The 15,978-nt window shown below is 48.2% G+C and overlaps 1 protein-coding gene across 1 annotated transcript in view; it reads right to left on the reverse strand.

Moving 5' to 3' along the window:
• Nucleotides 1–574: 574 nt before the first annotated feature.
• Nucleotides 575–15,978, reverse strand: part of LOC143702902 (adhesion G-protein coupled receptor G1-like) — a 30,605-nt gene continuing 15,201 nt past the window's right edge. Inside the window, exons 10-12 of the mRNA XM_077196833.1 lie at nucleotides 2,512–2,602; nucleotides 2,147–2,430; nucleotides 575–975 (exon numbers count right to left, since the gene is read on the reverse strand). Coding sequence (XP_077052948.1) covers nucleotides 845–975; nucleotides 2,147–2,430; nucleotides 2,512–2,602 — 506 coding nt within the window. The 3' untranslated portion in view covers nucleotides 575–844. The remainder of the gene's footprint in view (nucleotides 976–2,146; nucleotides 2,431–2,511; nucleotides 2,603–15,978) is intronic.

Consider the following 15,978-nt stretch of genomic DNA (forward strand, 5'->3'; position numbering starts at 1 on the left):
TCAGGTCGGCAGTCTTACCCATGATTGCGGTTTTGAGTAATGAAACAGGCTGGTAGTTTTTAAAAGCCTCAGGAATCTTTTGCAGGTGTTTAGAGTTAATTAGTTGATTCAGATGATTAGGTTAATAGCTCGTTTAGAGACCCTTTTCATGATATGCTAATTTTTTGAGATAGGAATTTTGGGTTTTCATGAGCTGTATGCCAAAATCATCAGTATTAAAACAATAAAATACCTGAAATATTTCAGTTGGTGTGCAATGAATCTGAAAATATATGAAAGTTTAATTTTTATCATTACATTATGGAAAATAATGAACTTTATCACAATATGCTAATTTTTGAGAAGGACCTGTATGTTCCACATCCGTGTGTTTGATCAAGGAAATATCTGAATCCACAGACATCTGACATTAGTTTCATCCTGAAGATGTAAATTTGTTCTATAAAAAAGGTTCAGTATAGTTTGTGTCTCTTTGACACGCATATGCATAAACAGATTATAACTCTCAATAAATCTAACATCACTAATATTCCGCAAAATTTAATCTTCCCACAATAACAGACAGTTTCAGAAATGATCATCACAGATATCTGTCTTTTATTTTGAGTGATTTTAGTAAAGTTGTCCTTTTTAGGGTCATAATTGAATGTACATCATTTTAAACAGTTCTCACTCATTAAAGATTATAAACGTATAACATATAAACATTTGTCTTGGTGAAAATGTTATTTACATTTTATGATTTAGGTTAAAATACAGTTTCCCCTTAAACAGAAGCTCAGTTTAAGAAATCAGTCTAAGAAAGTCTTAAGAGACAAAGACTTAAACCTTAATTATGCTAATTTTAAATATTTTCCTCAACATTAATCCTGGATTGAACGATGGTTATGGTGGAACTGGAGTTTTCTGGATCATCAGAGAAATATCCCGCAACATCATTATGAATGTGGTAGTAATACAGGAAGAGGAAAAACCCTAAAAAAAAAAAAAAAAAAAATGGTAAGAGAAACATGGTATTTGGTTTGTGAAGTTTTATTGCATTTATTTCTGCAAAACAAAAGGCTGATTTGATAGGAAGATGGAGCTGATGTGCAAATAGTTCGGGCTATGTGCCAATATGTAGTTCATGCAGTGATATTTGTGTATATTTTATATGACAGACCTATAGGTTTGGATGTTTTGTCAATGGCATTCCTGCAAAATAAAAGGCTGATAACTTGCTCTTTGTGATTAAGAAGATTGAGCGAATGTAGATAATAGTTCCGGAGGATGAAGGGCCTCTCAAGAGCTGAAGCCCAGGAGCCCCTTATAGTCTTAATGTGGCCCTGAACGCGAGTACTGTCTGAATGTTGAATTTATTTAGATTATTAATTCCTGCTAATAGCCTGGATACATTAACAAACTAACTATAGAAAATTACTTGCCTATCAAGGAGAAAATTAGCAAACTCAGCTTAAAACCAGAAAGGTTTCAAAACGAATGCTGTCTCCACCTCTCAAGCGCATCTCCAATATTTATACAGCTTTTAATATACTTTTGATCATACAGCTTTTTAGGATGGGTAGAAGGTTAGATTTCTGACCCTTTTCGTTTGCCAGCTTCCATGACTGAAATACGCTGTTTTCCGCCAACTGGCAACCCAGGGTGCAGAAATATAATTAGGTAAACTGGCAGTGGGCCACACAGACCAAAACAAACACAGACATTCCAACACAGAACGCACATTTTCAAAGGAGAATAACTAAATGTATAGCATTGTTTTTCAGAGAAACAAGTATGTGAACTGAAGTGAATGCATGTTTCTTAAATATCTGCAAACATATTATGGTATTTTTATGTTTTAGTACAGTCAAAAACTTACATGCAGTACCTTTAAAGTCATTTGCATAATTTTTCAAATGTAACCAAAAATAAACTTTGGGCCAAATGCTTTTGGTCAAATTGATTGTTACAATAGCTGCCATTATAAACCATTATAATCAATAAAATAAATGAATCAATAAATAAATGATTAAATAATATTTAAAAAAATATATATATATAAATGTAATAAAATAATAATTATATATAAAATAAACAATTATGTACGGATAAATTGAAGCATTCTACTAAACCAAATGTAATGATGCATTTGATTGTTTCTCACCCTGAAACGAGTTCAACACGGTGAAGATGTAATATGAAGGGATGATCATCGCTCCATAACTGAAGAACGCCACAGCCCACGTCAGGCCGAAGAGCAGGAACAAACTCAACACCATCATGAGCTGCTTTCTGAACGTATTTCTCTTGCCGTCAGACGCTCTTATGTGTCGAGCTTGGAGAATATTAGTGACGATCATGATGAAGATTCCTGTCGTGAAGATGAAGACTAAAGCGTAGTAGCCAATGTTCACTATGTAGTGAATGAAAGGATCTGTAATCCAACACCTATAATTAGAAGAGAAGAGACAATGTTGACATGTTAAAAGGTTCATCATTTCATGCATTTGTGACATCAGAACAACTTACATTCGTGTGGTTTTTCCAGATGTTGCGTTTATAATCACTGCTTTATATCCTCCTGATGAAACAACAGCTACGACTATTGGAGCCGGAAACGCTGAAAGCACACGGAGACAATGGTTATTATACACTGTAAACATTTGCTGTAACGGACAAATTTTGACAGTAATATGCTGTTTTCCATTAAAACAGCATTATACCATAGAAAAAATGCAATCTGGTAGATATATGTCGTTTTCTGTGTTCCAAATCACACCCTATACCCTCAGTCACTATTCCCTACATTACTTCACTAATTTAGTCTAATTGACTGAGTGATTTAAAAAAAATTGCAACTCTACAAACAGCATTACCAGCTTCACTTATTACTAACCAGATTGACTTTATTTCTGTCAGTCGTCTACAGAAGTTCTAATTAAAAGGTGACAGAAGTTTAGATGTCATTTCATTTCCATTTGATGTTACCATGATGATGATCAGTGATTGCTTTAGTTGGGCTCTTGACCCTTGACTTTTGAACATTAATTTTTTTTGGCTGCGGTAACTGTGTCTTTAAAATACATTTGGTATTGCAAAAAAGCTGAAAGAAGGATTAGATGACATTTGTTAATGGTCACAATCATCATCTAGTGGCCTGATTCACTGATCTCATTCATTGTCTAATGTGTTAAAATGGGTGACGTTTTGTATTTTTGATTATGGTATTATTGTGATTTTACAGATCGAGATCTATCGGAGTTTTGACAACAAGAAAATAAGATGGATTTTAAAAAGTTAATGCTCAGAACATTTTGAACTTCAATATTAGACAGACACACACAGACATCAAGAATTGGCGTATGAATCTCAACAATAGTGACAATCAAAAAAGTTTTATGCTGCAATGCCTGTTGGGTTGGTACCCATAGTACAAACAAAAAATCGTGCATGACTCCCAGCATACATTGCGGCATGATTAAATTATGCAGCTGAATTGTATGGTTATTTTCCTTAATTTTTATTTTTTGCTTTCATTTTTGCTGTTGGTTTTGTTTACTTAAAGTAGTGTGTTTTGTGATGTTCAGATTTGATGTTATCTTTTTTGTTGATTGTCACCATTGTTGAGATTCATTGGCTTATTCTTGATGTCTGTGTGTGTCTAACTGAAGCTATAGTTAATTTTTTTTGTTGTGAATGATGATTTTAAAAAAAATCCTTCATAACTGATTGTGCAGGCTGCTTGATTTTTTGCTGTAATTTCACAGTGTAATAATATAAAATTAAGCTGTATTAAAAAACACATTTTTGTTAAGTGGTTAGATACTGGATTAGATCGGTGATTTAAACAGTATGTGATGTAATATTCAAAACATAACCAGCGACACCTGATCTCATTTTTGTTGGCTTTGCTTCTGCCACAACAAATGTGTCTTAAAACGTCCTGATAGGGAACGAGACGCTGCGTTTGAGACACGGTGGGAACGCTCTGCGTGATACGTTGTGAAGCACGTGTAAAATCAGTCCAATGGAAGCCCGCTACGACATAGGTGACGTCATTGACCAGGAAACTATAAAGCACCCTTGAAATCAGACCGCGACAGCTTCTGAAAGGCCTGAAATCAAGTCGATCAGGGCATGCAGGAAGTATGGCAGGCAAACGCAGCGTCTCGTTCCCTATCAGGGAACCAGGGTTCCCTTTCGTTGTCACTCCGAGTTACGCCGGATGACGACGAATGGGGTTTCGCTTAGAACACCTATCGACTTCGAGTATTACAAAACGAGCCAATGGCAAAGAAATGCCATGGGTCTGCGGAATTTGCATGACGTAACTCCGCCCCACCTCGTGGGTATACAAGGAGGACGCCGGCAACAGGCAGATATGTTTTCGCTTCGGAGCCAAGAGCATTTCTTCACTCCACAGTCATCTCTGACTTCGCTCTACGAGACGAGCTTCTCTCTCCGGTGTTGGTGTGACGGCGATTTGCAGCGAGCTCACAGTGCCTGCTGATCTGTGCAGTAATCTGCCAGTGTGTGTGTGTCTCCCTGTGCGCTTCAACATCGCAGAGTTTTTTTCTCTCCTCTCATAAAAGAGCTCGCACGCGGCACGTCTTTTTAAAGACGGCTCGCCCGTGCATTTCTGGTTGCAGCGGACTGGTATCGGACTCTGATGGGCACGAGCGCTGTCTAGTGTGTTTGATCATGCTTGAACAGCGCTCGTGGGTGACTCATGTTCTCGCAAGGGAACGTGATCATCGCGTCATAAATAGGTCGAGACTCGGTGAACTCGCAAGAGTGAGAGTCCCCTCATCCACCCCCCGATCTTCGGCGGGTGGCCAGGGTGACCTGAGGGTTACGGTCTGGAACAAGGCGCCGACACTGTGTCCGTGACCCCAGCCCCCCTCTTCAATGACGGTGCCCGCTAGTGAACTGCTGATTCCCGCGAGTCTACCCTCTGGTGGCCCGCGTGTTTCAGTTGAAGCTACAGAGGAAGATGCCATGTCTGTTGCAGCATCACTAGGTGGGCTTGAGTCTTCTGGAAGTGAGGACTCGTCACAGCTGCCACCTTCCGGTGTGCATACGGCTGTGCCTGAGTCTGATCCGGAGATGACGGCCATGCTTTCCTGGGACGATTGGTTTTGGGTAAGGCCGCCGACCCTCGTCCGTGGCAAACCCCAATGCCTCTCTTCCCGGACGTGCATGATGAGATCTCGAAGTCCTAGAAGACCCCCTTGTCTTCTCAGGACCGCTCGCTGATCTCATCCGCCTTTCCTCCCCTTGATGGGGCCGCTGCCCTTGGGTACACTGGGGTTCCCCCGGCTGAACGCTCTGTTGCGATGCTATGTGTCCTCAGAGTGCTTCTTCTCGGCGCAATCCTAAGCACCCGCCCGTGGCCTGTAGTTTTTCGTCTACGCTTGTGGCGAGATCCTTAGTGCCACGGGACTGGCAGCCGCCTCTCTGCATGCCATGGTCATTCTGCTGGTCCACCTGACCCAGATGCTCATGGACCTGCACGAGGGCGGGACTGACCCAGGGCTCTTCACTGAGTTGCGCGCCGTCACTGACCTTGCTCTCCGAGCGACGAAAGTGGCCGTACGCTCCCTGGGTCAGGTGATGCTCACCATTCTGTGGCTGAACCTGTCTGATGTGCTGGATGTCGCGCGGACCCGTCTGTCCGACATTCCCATATCCCAGGTCGGCCTCTCCGGCGGTGCGGTTGAGGGCTTGACCAACAGCTCTCAGCCGCTCATGAGCAGACTGACGTTGATTCCGTCCCGACGGCCCCGCCGTCCGCCCGGGTCCCTCGGTCTGCCCACCGCCGAGGACGCCCTCCCACGGCTCCCACCCCGCCCGTTCACCCGGGCCGGCTCTGGGGGCCGCGGGTGGACGCCACAGCCCCTCTCCAGCCCCGCCCCCCGCTACACGCCGGGTTAAGCGGCGCTCCTGAGACGGGCTCCTCGGGGATGGAGCAGACTGAGGTTGACTCTGTCCCGACGGCCCCGCCGTCCGCTCAGGTCCTTCGGTCTGCCCACTGCCGTGGGCGCCCCCCGCGGCTCCCACCCCGCCCGCTCAGCCGGGCCGGCTCTGGAGGCCGTGGTCGGACGCCAAAACAGTCCTCTCCAGCCCCGCCCCCCGCTACACGCCGGGTTAAGCGGCGCTCTTGGGATGGGCTCCTCAGAGATGGGACTCAGTTCTTTCCAGGAGCTGGTAGCAGGACTTATTCTCCAAAGAACTGACTCTCCCGTCTCTGAGCACAGAGAGTTCGGACGTCACAGAGCGCCGCCCACATGCCGTGCTCTCCTCGTCCCCCTCTGTCCCTGAGGTGGTTGACACGGCGTGCCGTCCACGACCGCTTTGCCCCTGTCCCCCTCTGTCGCCAGACCCTTGACAGAGCAGGCCCCCGTGGAACGCTGGTCCTTCCCTGGCCTCCTCTGTCAGGGTGCGGTTTTGACCTTGCCCCCACTCCGGGCCGCTATGCCGTCCACGTCTGGGCCGGTCATTCCGCTTCGCTGCACCACCGGGGGGACGTCTGTGGTTCTCGACGCCGCTGGCACAGTTGGGAGCCTGCCTAGAGCTTCCCTATCTGTTCCGCTGGGTCGCGCGAACCATCGGCTCGGCTATGCGATTCAGTTCGCACGGTCTCCTCCCCACTTCAGGGGAGTCCGCTCCACTTTGGTCGATGGCTATGCCCTATCATGAGAGCGGAGGTTACTACCCTACTGGCGAAGGGTGCGATTGAGACTGTCGCTCCAGCCGAAAGGAGGTCCGGGTCTACAGCCCCTACCTCATTGTCCCGGAGAAGTCTGGTGGGTTACGGCCAATCCTGGTCCGAACCGCTCCCTTCACAGGCTGCCATTCAAGATGCTCCTGGCCAAACGCATTTCTGGATGTGTGCGGCCACAGGATTGGTTTGCAGCGATCGACCTGAAGGATGCCTACTTTTATGTCTCCGTTCTCCCTCGACTCAGAACATACCTACGGTTTGCTGTCAGGGCGCGCATATCAGTACGCTGTTTTCCCATTCGGGCTAGCCCTGTCTCTTCGCGCCTTCACAAGGTTGTTGAGGCTGCCTTTGTTCCTCCATGGGAACACGGGGTTCGCATCCTGAACTATCTCGGTGACTGGCTGTCTTAAGCTCACTCCTGAGACCAGGTTTGCGAATACAGGGACCCAGTGCTCCGGCACCTAGCTCGTCTGGGCCTTCGGGTCAACCGGGGAAGGAGTAAACTTTGCCCCGTGCAGAGGAGCTCTTTTCTCGGTATGGACTTGGTCGCCTTCTCCACTCAGCCATTGCTGACTTGCCTGAGACTATCAAGCGCAAGAGTGCGGTTCCACTGAAGTTTCTTCAGAGGCTCCTGGGGCATATGGCATCTGCAGCCGCGGTTCGCTGCTCAGATTGCTTCATATGAGACCGCTTCAGCTTTGGCTCCGCGACCGAGTCCCGAGGTGGGCATGGCAACACGGCACCCTCCGAGTACCAGTTACTCCGACCTGCCGTCAGACCTTCACCCCGTGGTCGAACCTCAGTTTTCTACGGGCCGGAGTGCCCCTGGAACGAGCTTCGCGGCATGTTGATGTAACGACAGATGCCTCCTCCACGGGCTGGGGTGCCATGTGCAATGGACGTGCTGCCGCGGGCTCCTGGACAGGACCCCGTCGCCTCTGGCACGTCAATTGCCTCGAGTTGCTGGCCGTACATCTTGCTTTGCGCCGCTTCCGGGCCGTGCTCAAGAACCAACACGTACTAGTCCGTTCAGATAATACCGCCACTGTAGCGTACATCAACCATCAAGGTGGTCTACGCTCTCGCCGTATGTCGCAACTCGCCCGCCACCTCCTCATATGGAGTCAGAAGCATCTGAGGTCGCTTCATGCCATTATATCCCCGGAGCCCTGAACTGTGCAGCCGACGAGCTCTCACGGCTTCAGCCCCTCCCGGGAGATTGGCGACTCCATCCCCAGTCGGTTCAGCTGATTTGGGACCAGTTCGGGGACGCACAGTTAGATCTGTTTGCCTCTCACGACTCGACCCATTGCGACCTGTATTATTCCCTGACCGAGGGCACGCTCGGCAAGGATGCACTGGCGCACAGCTGGCCGCAGGGGCCGCAAATATGCGTTTCCCCCAGTGAGCCTTCTTGCGCAGACCCTGCGCAAGGTCAGGGAGGACGAGGAGCAGGTCATTCTGATCGCGCCATACTGGCCCGCCCGGACCTGGTTCTCCGAACTAGTACTCCTCGCGACAGCACCTCCTTGGCCGATTCCCCTGAGGAAGGACCTCCTTTCTCAGGGACGGGGCACCCTATGGCACCCTCGTCCCGATCTCTGGAACCTCCACGTGTGGCTCCTGGACGGGACGAGGCAGGTTTGAGTACCCTACCACCAGCGGTGGCGGCTACCATCACTTCCGCTAGAGCATCGTCCACGAGACACGTCTATGCGTTGAAGTGGAACCTCTTCGTCAACTGGTGCTCTTCTCACCGAGAAGACCCCCGGAGATGTTCGATTAGTGTCGTGCAGAGATGGGGACTCGAGTTTGAGACTCGGACTCGAGTGCGACTTAAGTCGCACACACAGTGACTTCAGACTCGACTTGAGACTCGTCCTCGAAAGACTTCAGACTCGACTCGGACTCGAGCTGCGGGACTCGTGAACAATGTTTATTTTTAGGAAACGTCTGATGAGCACGCTGTTATTCCCCTCCCTCTGACCCGTTACCTAAAACCTGCCTACATAACACGTACTACGTGCGCGCGTGCGGCCACACATGAGAGGACAACAAACAAACATGTCGACTGCACCGGCCGTTGCTGTGCCATTCATCGTCAGCTTTGGGTTTAAAAACTTCAAACAAGACGGGCCAAACAAAAGAAGCGCTCAATGCAAAATATGGGGTATCTGCGCGCGTGCACCTCATGGTGTTCGAGCGCGAGAGGTGGGTGTACGAGAGAGAGAGAGAGAGAGACGTGCGAGAGGTAGTGCTGCGCGAATGCGCTACGGCGCTCTGCAATCAAATACGATTTTAAATAGGCTTAGTAAAAATAAAAAAATAAATCGAAAATCAATGTGTGGCGGGCCGCCACAAATATATGAACCATGTATTTCACATCATTTGGTTGCAATAGTGTTTTGCATTTAGCTACTGTGATGTTTTGCACTATGTCAATTTTAGTGCTGTGAGGTAGGCTATAACATTTTCTATATTTGGTCTAATGGCTCCACAGAGCCAGCACAATAGGAGCCAAGGCCTTTCATTATAATTCAGCAACAGGCATGAGAGTCCTTTTTCTTCAGAACCTCAATTTTTACAGATACAGATATTAACTTAAAAGTAAAGTATTCTTGGTGTTTTTGTCATGTTGAAATAGCCTGTTTACACTGATTATATACCTAAATCAAAGCTGTAATTGTATGCTATTAGATAAAGGAGTCATAATAACATATTACATGCTTTGAATTCCTTAATAGCTATGCAGTGTTCTAAGCAGCCTGGATGGGTCGCTGTACGTGATGCAACACTTATTATAACTAAAAGAGACTTGAGACTTGACTTGGACTTTAGCTCAAAGACTTGAGACTTGACTTGGACTTTAGCTCAAAGACTTGAGACTTGACTTGGACTCTAGCTCAAAGACTTGAGACTTGACTTGGACTCTAGCTCAGAGACTTGTGAGCATCTCTGGTGTCGTGCTTTCCTTCCTTCAAGATAGGCTGGAGCGAGGGCTGTCTCCCTCCACCCTGAAAGTCTATGTTGCCGCTATTGCCGCACACCATGACCCGGTCGAAGGTAAGTCTGTTGGAAGGCACGACCTGATCATCAGGTTCCTGAGAGGAGCGAGGAGACTGAATCCTCCTCGCCCTCCTCTCGTTCCCTCTTGGGACCTCTCAGTGGTTCTAACTGCCCTGCAGAGTGCTCCCTTTGAGCCGTTGCAATCATTGGAGCTTAAGTTCCTGTCTACGAAGACAGCGCTCCTGGTTGCATTGGCCTCCATCAAGAGGGTGGGGGACCTGCACGCATTCTCCGTTGACGAAGCGTGCCTGGAATTTGGGCCGGCTTACTCTCACGTGATCCTGAGACGAAGGATATGTGCCCGAGGTTCCTACCACTCCCTTCCGGGACCAGGTGGTGAACCTGCAAGCGCTGCCCCCGGAGGAGGCAGACCCAGCCTTGGCACTGCTCTGTCCAGTACACGCCCTCCGCGCCTATGTAGACAGGACGCAGTGTTTCAGGACCTCAGACCAGCTCTTTGTCTGTTATGGTGGGAAGCTGAAGGGAAAGGCTCTCTCCAAGCAAAGGTTGTCTCACTGGATAGTGGACGCCATTGCTTTGGCATACCAGCAGCAAGGTCGACCGTGCCCCCTTGGTGTGACTGCCCACTCCACCCGGAGTGTGGCATCCTCTTGGGCTCTAGCGCATGGCGCCTCGCTAACAGACATCTGCAGAGCTGCAGGCTGGGCGACACCTAACACATTCGCCAGATTCTACAATCTCCGAGTGGAGCCAGTGTCCTCTCATGTACTCGCTTCAACCGGCTAGTACTGGACCCGCTCAGGTGTCTTCGCTTGCTCGCCATTCCACTCCACGGACTGGATACGTGCGATATTCTCCTCAGGTGAGCTTCCCCGAAAGCCCTGAGTTCCTCCAGCACTCCTGACGTTGGCGCCAGTGTCTATTGCCTGTGCGTTGGCTAGGTGCCTCCCGTGTGCATGGTCCCTCCCCTGAGCGACCCCCACATGTGTATTTCCACTGTAAGCCTCTTGAGCATGTGTCTTTCCCTTGGCAAGCCACCTTGCCACCCCTGGGGTTGAAATATTCCACCTGCGGCTGGACACCCCAGTGTTCTCCATGTCTCCTTTGGGTCACATGTGTATTCTCTAAGTCCCCCCCTCTGGGTTGGCAGTAATTGCATATTTCCCCTGAATTTGGGATATGCTCCCCAGTGTACCTTGGTATTCCTGTGCTAAATAGGAGTCCTTCGTCCGTGCCAGTCTCATGACAGGGATCTCAGATTTACGCAGGGCACTGGAAGACAGCTGAGAAGATGGCGTGATTAGACTGGTAACCCCATTCGTCGTCATCCGACGTAACTCGGAGTGACAACGAAAGGGAACGTCTCGGTTACGTATGTAACCCTCGTTCCCTGAGTAGGGAACGGAGACGTTACGTCTGCCTGCCACTTTCCGCTGTACCGCGGGGATCACCTGAGCTCAGTCTTGGCTCCTCAGCGAAGAAACATATCTGCCTGTTGCCGGCGTCCTCCTTTTATACCCACGAGGTGGGGCGGAGTTACGTCATGCAAATTCCGCAGACCCATGGCATTTCTTTGCCATTGGCTCGTTTTGTAATACTCTAAGTCGATAGGTGTTCTAATCGAAACCCCATTCGTCGGCATCTGACGTAACGTCTCCGTTCCCTACTCAGGGAACGAGGGTTACATACGTAACCGAGACGTTACATACGTAACCTGAGACGTTCCCTTTCAAGGGAACTCGAGCTGCGTTTGAGACGCGGTGGGAACCCCATCCCCACTATGCCATAATGACAAATGCCCGTTCTGTGTGAAGTCCTGCGCACACTAAGAAGCAAGCAACCTCGCCCCAGGAGTGGAGAGGTCAAGGTCATAAAACCTGACAAATGTATGCGGAGAGGACCATCCTGCCGCATTACACACGTCAAGAAGGGAAACTCCCGAAATAAAGGCCATAAAGGCCGCCATACTCTGAGTAGAATGGGCCCGCACAGCCATAGGTGAAGGCTGTCCGGCCGCTTCATAAGCCAATGAAATAGCCTCGACTATCCATTTACTCATCAACTGTTTAGATGCAGGGCATCCTCTCTTGAGTGACCCAAAACAAACAAATAATTGCTCAGATTTACGCCACAGAGCAGCTCTGTGAACGTAGGCATCCAAAGCCCGGACTGGACATAACAGGTTAAGCTGTTCCTGATCTGGGGTATTAAAGGGTGGAGGATAAAAGGCCTGCCGCACTATTTGGCCCCCAACATTTAGTGGGACCTTAGGAATATAACCCGGTCTAGGGTAGAGGAATGCTTTCACCATACCAGGTGCAAATTCCAGACATGAAGGAGCAACCGACAGAGCATGTAAATCACCAATTCTCTTTATTGATGAAATAGCAAGGAGAAATATAGTCTTTAGAGTGAGGAATTTTTCTGAAACCTCCTAGATGGGCTCGAAGGGAGCCAAGGCCAGACCCTCAAGTACAATGGCCAAATCCCAAGCCGGTGCTCTAGATTACAGTGCAGGCCTGAGCCTCAATGTACCACGGAGAAAACAAATAATAAGAGGATCTCTCCCAAGAGAAGAAGCCCCTAGAGGGGTGATAAGCAGATATGGCCGCTATGTACACCTTTAAGGTGGAGGGAGATAATCCAGCAGAGAAACGGTCTTGTAGGAAATCGAGAACTGTACCAACCAGGCAGTTAACAAGATTAAAAAACGTTCTCCACGCCATGTAGAGAACAGTTTCCATTTCAATGTTAATAGTTTTCTCGTGGAAGGAGCTCTGGATTGATGGACGGTCTCAACGACCTCAGTCGAGAGACCGGATTCTATGAGCTGGGCCCCCTCAGAGGCTAAGCCCACCGTTTCCACAACTCCGTTTAACCCTTTTCTATTTATGTGCAGGACCCATAGAGAAATATTTGGCAGAAGTTTCCACGCTGCCAGAAATTCCAATAAGGGAACCAGTCTCTCGAGATTGGCCTCTGGATTTGATTGAACAATCATTTCGGTGCCCTGAAGCGGCGAACCGGCAGGGAACAACCGAACTGACCGTTCTACAACCCTCCTCAGAGGATTGCACGGGGACACTGACACCTCGGCGCCCTGAAGCGGCGAACCGGCAGGGAACAACCGAACTGGCAGCGCTGCGACCCTCCTCAGAGAGTCACACCCCAGCGGAACTCACGGGAGCATTGATATCGGGGGGAATGTGTACAGGTGCAGCCTCGGCCACACCTGCACCAAAGCGTCCAGTCCGAGAGGAGCTGGATATGTGAGGGAAAACCATAGCAGACAATGGGTTGTATCGTATGATGTGAAAAGATCGACCTGAGCTTGACCAAAGATCTCCCATAGGAGCTCCACCACCTCGGGGTGAAGTCTCCATTCCCCGGGCCTCAGCCCCTGCCTCAACAGGATATCTGCTCTGATATACGAGATCGTCAGTGTGTTGTCCGGACCCTCCGCCGAGCGACCACTCATGATCACTCCCGACTTGTGAGGGAAGCATCCGTCGATAGCATTATGCGTCGACAAGAAACCCCCAACACTGGGCCTGGGCAAGGAACCAAGGTTTTTCCACATGACCGAGGCACGTAGGCATAGCCGCGTGACCTTGATCATGCGAAAACGGATTTCCCCTCGGAGAAAACCCCTTGGTCCTGAGCCACCACTGCAGGGGTCACATGTACAGAAGGCCAAAAGTAATTACGTTGGACACAGCTGCCATGAGACCCACAGTCTGAAACTGTTTCACAGTGAGTGACTGGCCTAGATAAACCCATAATACACCTAGAAAAGTGGTCCTCTGAGCTGGGAGGATCACACTCTGCTTGGTGTTGAGTGGCAACCCCAACATCTTTAAATGAGACAGAACGACATCTCGATGCCGAACTGCCATATGCTCAAATGAGCTAGGATCAACCAATCGTCGATATAATATAATACGTGAATGCCCTGGAGTCTCAAAGGAGCCAGAGCTGCATCCACGCATTTTGTAAAGGTGCGGGGTGATAAACCTAGGCCAACTGGAAGAACCCGATACTGGTATGCTTCGCCCCCGTTTTTAAAGCGAACCTCAGGAACTTCCTGTGATGAGGATGGATAGATACTTGGAAGTACGCGTAAGTCTATTGTGACAAACCAGTCCTTGGACTGAATCTGTGATACAATCTGTTTGAGTGTAAGCATTCTGAACTTGAGTTTCTGAACTCTGCTGTTTAAATGGCGCAGATCTAGAATAGGACGCAACCCTCCATCCTTCTTTGGAACAATGAAGTAACGGCTGTAAACCCCGACTCTCTGCTGGGAGGAGAACCCCTTTCTATAGCTCCTTTTTGAAGAAGTGTCAGTACTTCATGCTCCATAACCAGAGCCTGCTGTGAGTCCACTACCGTAGGGAGGACCCCCTGAAATCTTGGCGGACGAGAACCGCTGTAACCCTTTTCTATTATGTGCAGGACCCATAGAGAAATATTTGGCAGAAGTTTCCACGCTGCCAGAAATTCCGATAAGGGAACCAGTCTCTCGAGACTGGCCTCTGGATTTGATTGAACAACCATTTCGGTGCCCTGAAGCGGCGAACCGGCAGGGAGACCGAACTGACTGCTCTACGACCCTCCTCGGAGGATCGTATGGGGACGCTGACATCTCGGTGCCCTGAACGGCGAACCGGCAGGGAACAACCGAACTGGCAGCGTTGCGACCCTCCTTAGAGAGTGGCACCCCAGAGGGCGCCGAGGAGAAACAATTTCTCAAAACCGTCCCTACCCCGGAGGGGACCACCCTTAGAAGCCTGATAGCCTCGGCATCAGGTCTTCTTCTTTGTACTCTATGCCAGTTTCAGGAAGATAGATTGGTGAGGAAGAAACCTCTGGAACGCCGCTGAAAGGTTTAGTTTTCTTGAAAGCGGACCGTCCAGAAGAACAGACATTTTTATCTTTATTTTTCTTTATTTTTATATCAGAAAAACATATACATATAAACATATATATATATATATATATATATATATATATATATATATATTCTCGAATAGAGTCAATGCTGACATCCTCACATTCATCTATGTCCTTAAATACTTTACCCACCAGTACTGCCTAATAAAATTTATTTATTATTAAAGATGGCTGGTGGGTAACGTTGGGGTTAAAAATGATGACGCCGACTCGGGAGAGAGAAAGCTCGCAAGCGTTTCTATAATCCAAGGCACTGTCATACCATGATACTTAATACCCATAACATTACTCTAGTTAGACGTTTGGGTATTAAACACATAAAATAGAAACCGGTTTATTCCACGATCTCGACACCTCAGTGTGGAGATAGGGAAAAACCAGTAGTCCCCGACGAGGAAGCTGAGATACAGAGTTTTCCTGTTTTTTTTTTTAGATATATTTCATCTAATAAACTCTTTTTATTTTCACTCTCATAATGTTCAGCTGTCCAGTAAATATTTAACTAGGAACAGCATTAGAAAAACCTCCTTTTAAAAGCTCCTCTTTATTCAACAGAGTTATGAGCTGCCTATTTATTGAAAAATCAAACATCTGCCTTTTTCTTAATATTTTTATTTGTTTTGTTCACTTTTTCTTAACAAAACACTAACGATACCAATTCCTCAGAACTGGAAATCGCGGCACACTGGATCTGCAGGTGAAAGCTGAGATAGGGCGGGGCCCGTCCCAACCCACGCTGTCAGATCCGTTTTCGAACCCCAAAATGCGAGTCGCCGCCGTGTCTAGGCAACAGCGGGACCCGCGCGGGGAGCGCAAACCGTACCGTCCTCCTCAAAAAACGATCGGCGAGAGCAGAGCGTCTTCATAGATAGACTCATACAATGCTCACAATCAGCCCCCTCGAGGACTGACTGAGCATGCTCCACTCCCAAACAAGCAACACAAAGCTGATGTGTGTGTCCCCACCCGTATATATGCTCGCCATAATAATGATAGATATATTGGGCTTGACAGACAACAATAAATAGACAAGGACAGATATACAGAGAGCGCTTGCTGAAGGTGCAGAAGCTGTCGCGGTCTGATTTCAAGGGTGCTTTATAGTTTCCTGGTCAATGACGTCACCTATGTCGTAGCGGGCTTCCATTGGACTGATTTTACACGTGCTTCACGACGTATCACGCAGAGCGTTCCCACCGCGTCTCAAACGCAGCTCGAGTTCCCTTGAAAGGGAAACACAGTTACAGCAGCCAAAAAAAAAAAAAACCCAAAAACTAATGTTAAAGTCAAGG

This window comes from Siphateles boraxobius, unplaced genomic scaffold (genome assembly GCF_051911475.1).
Source record: "Siphateles boraxobius isolate OS27281-9 unplaced genomic scaffold, OSU_SipBor_1 36, whole genome shotgun sequence".
Taxonomy (NCBI): domain Eukaryota; kingdom Metazoa; phylum Chordata; class Actinopteri; order Cypriniformes; family Leuciscidae; genus Siphateles; species Siphateles boraxobius.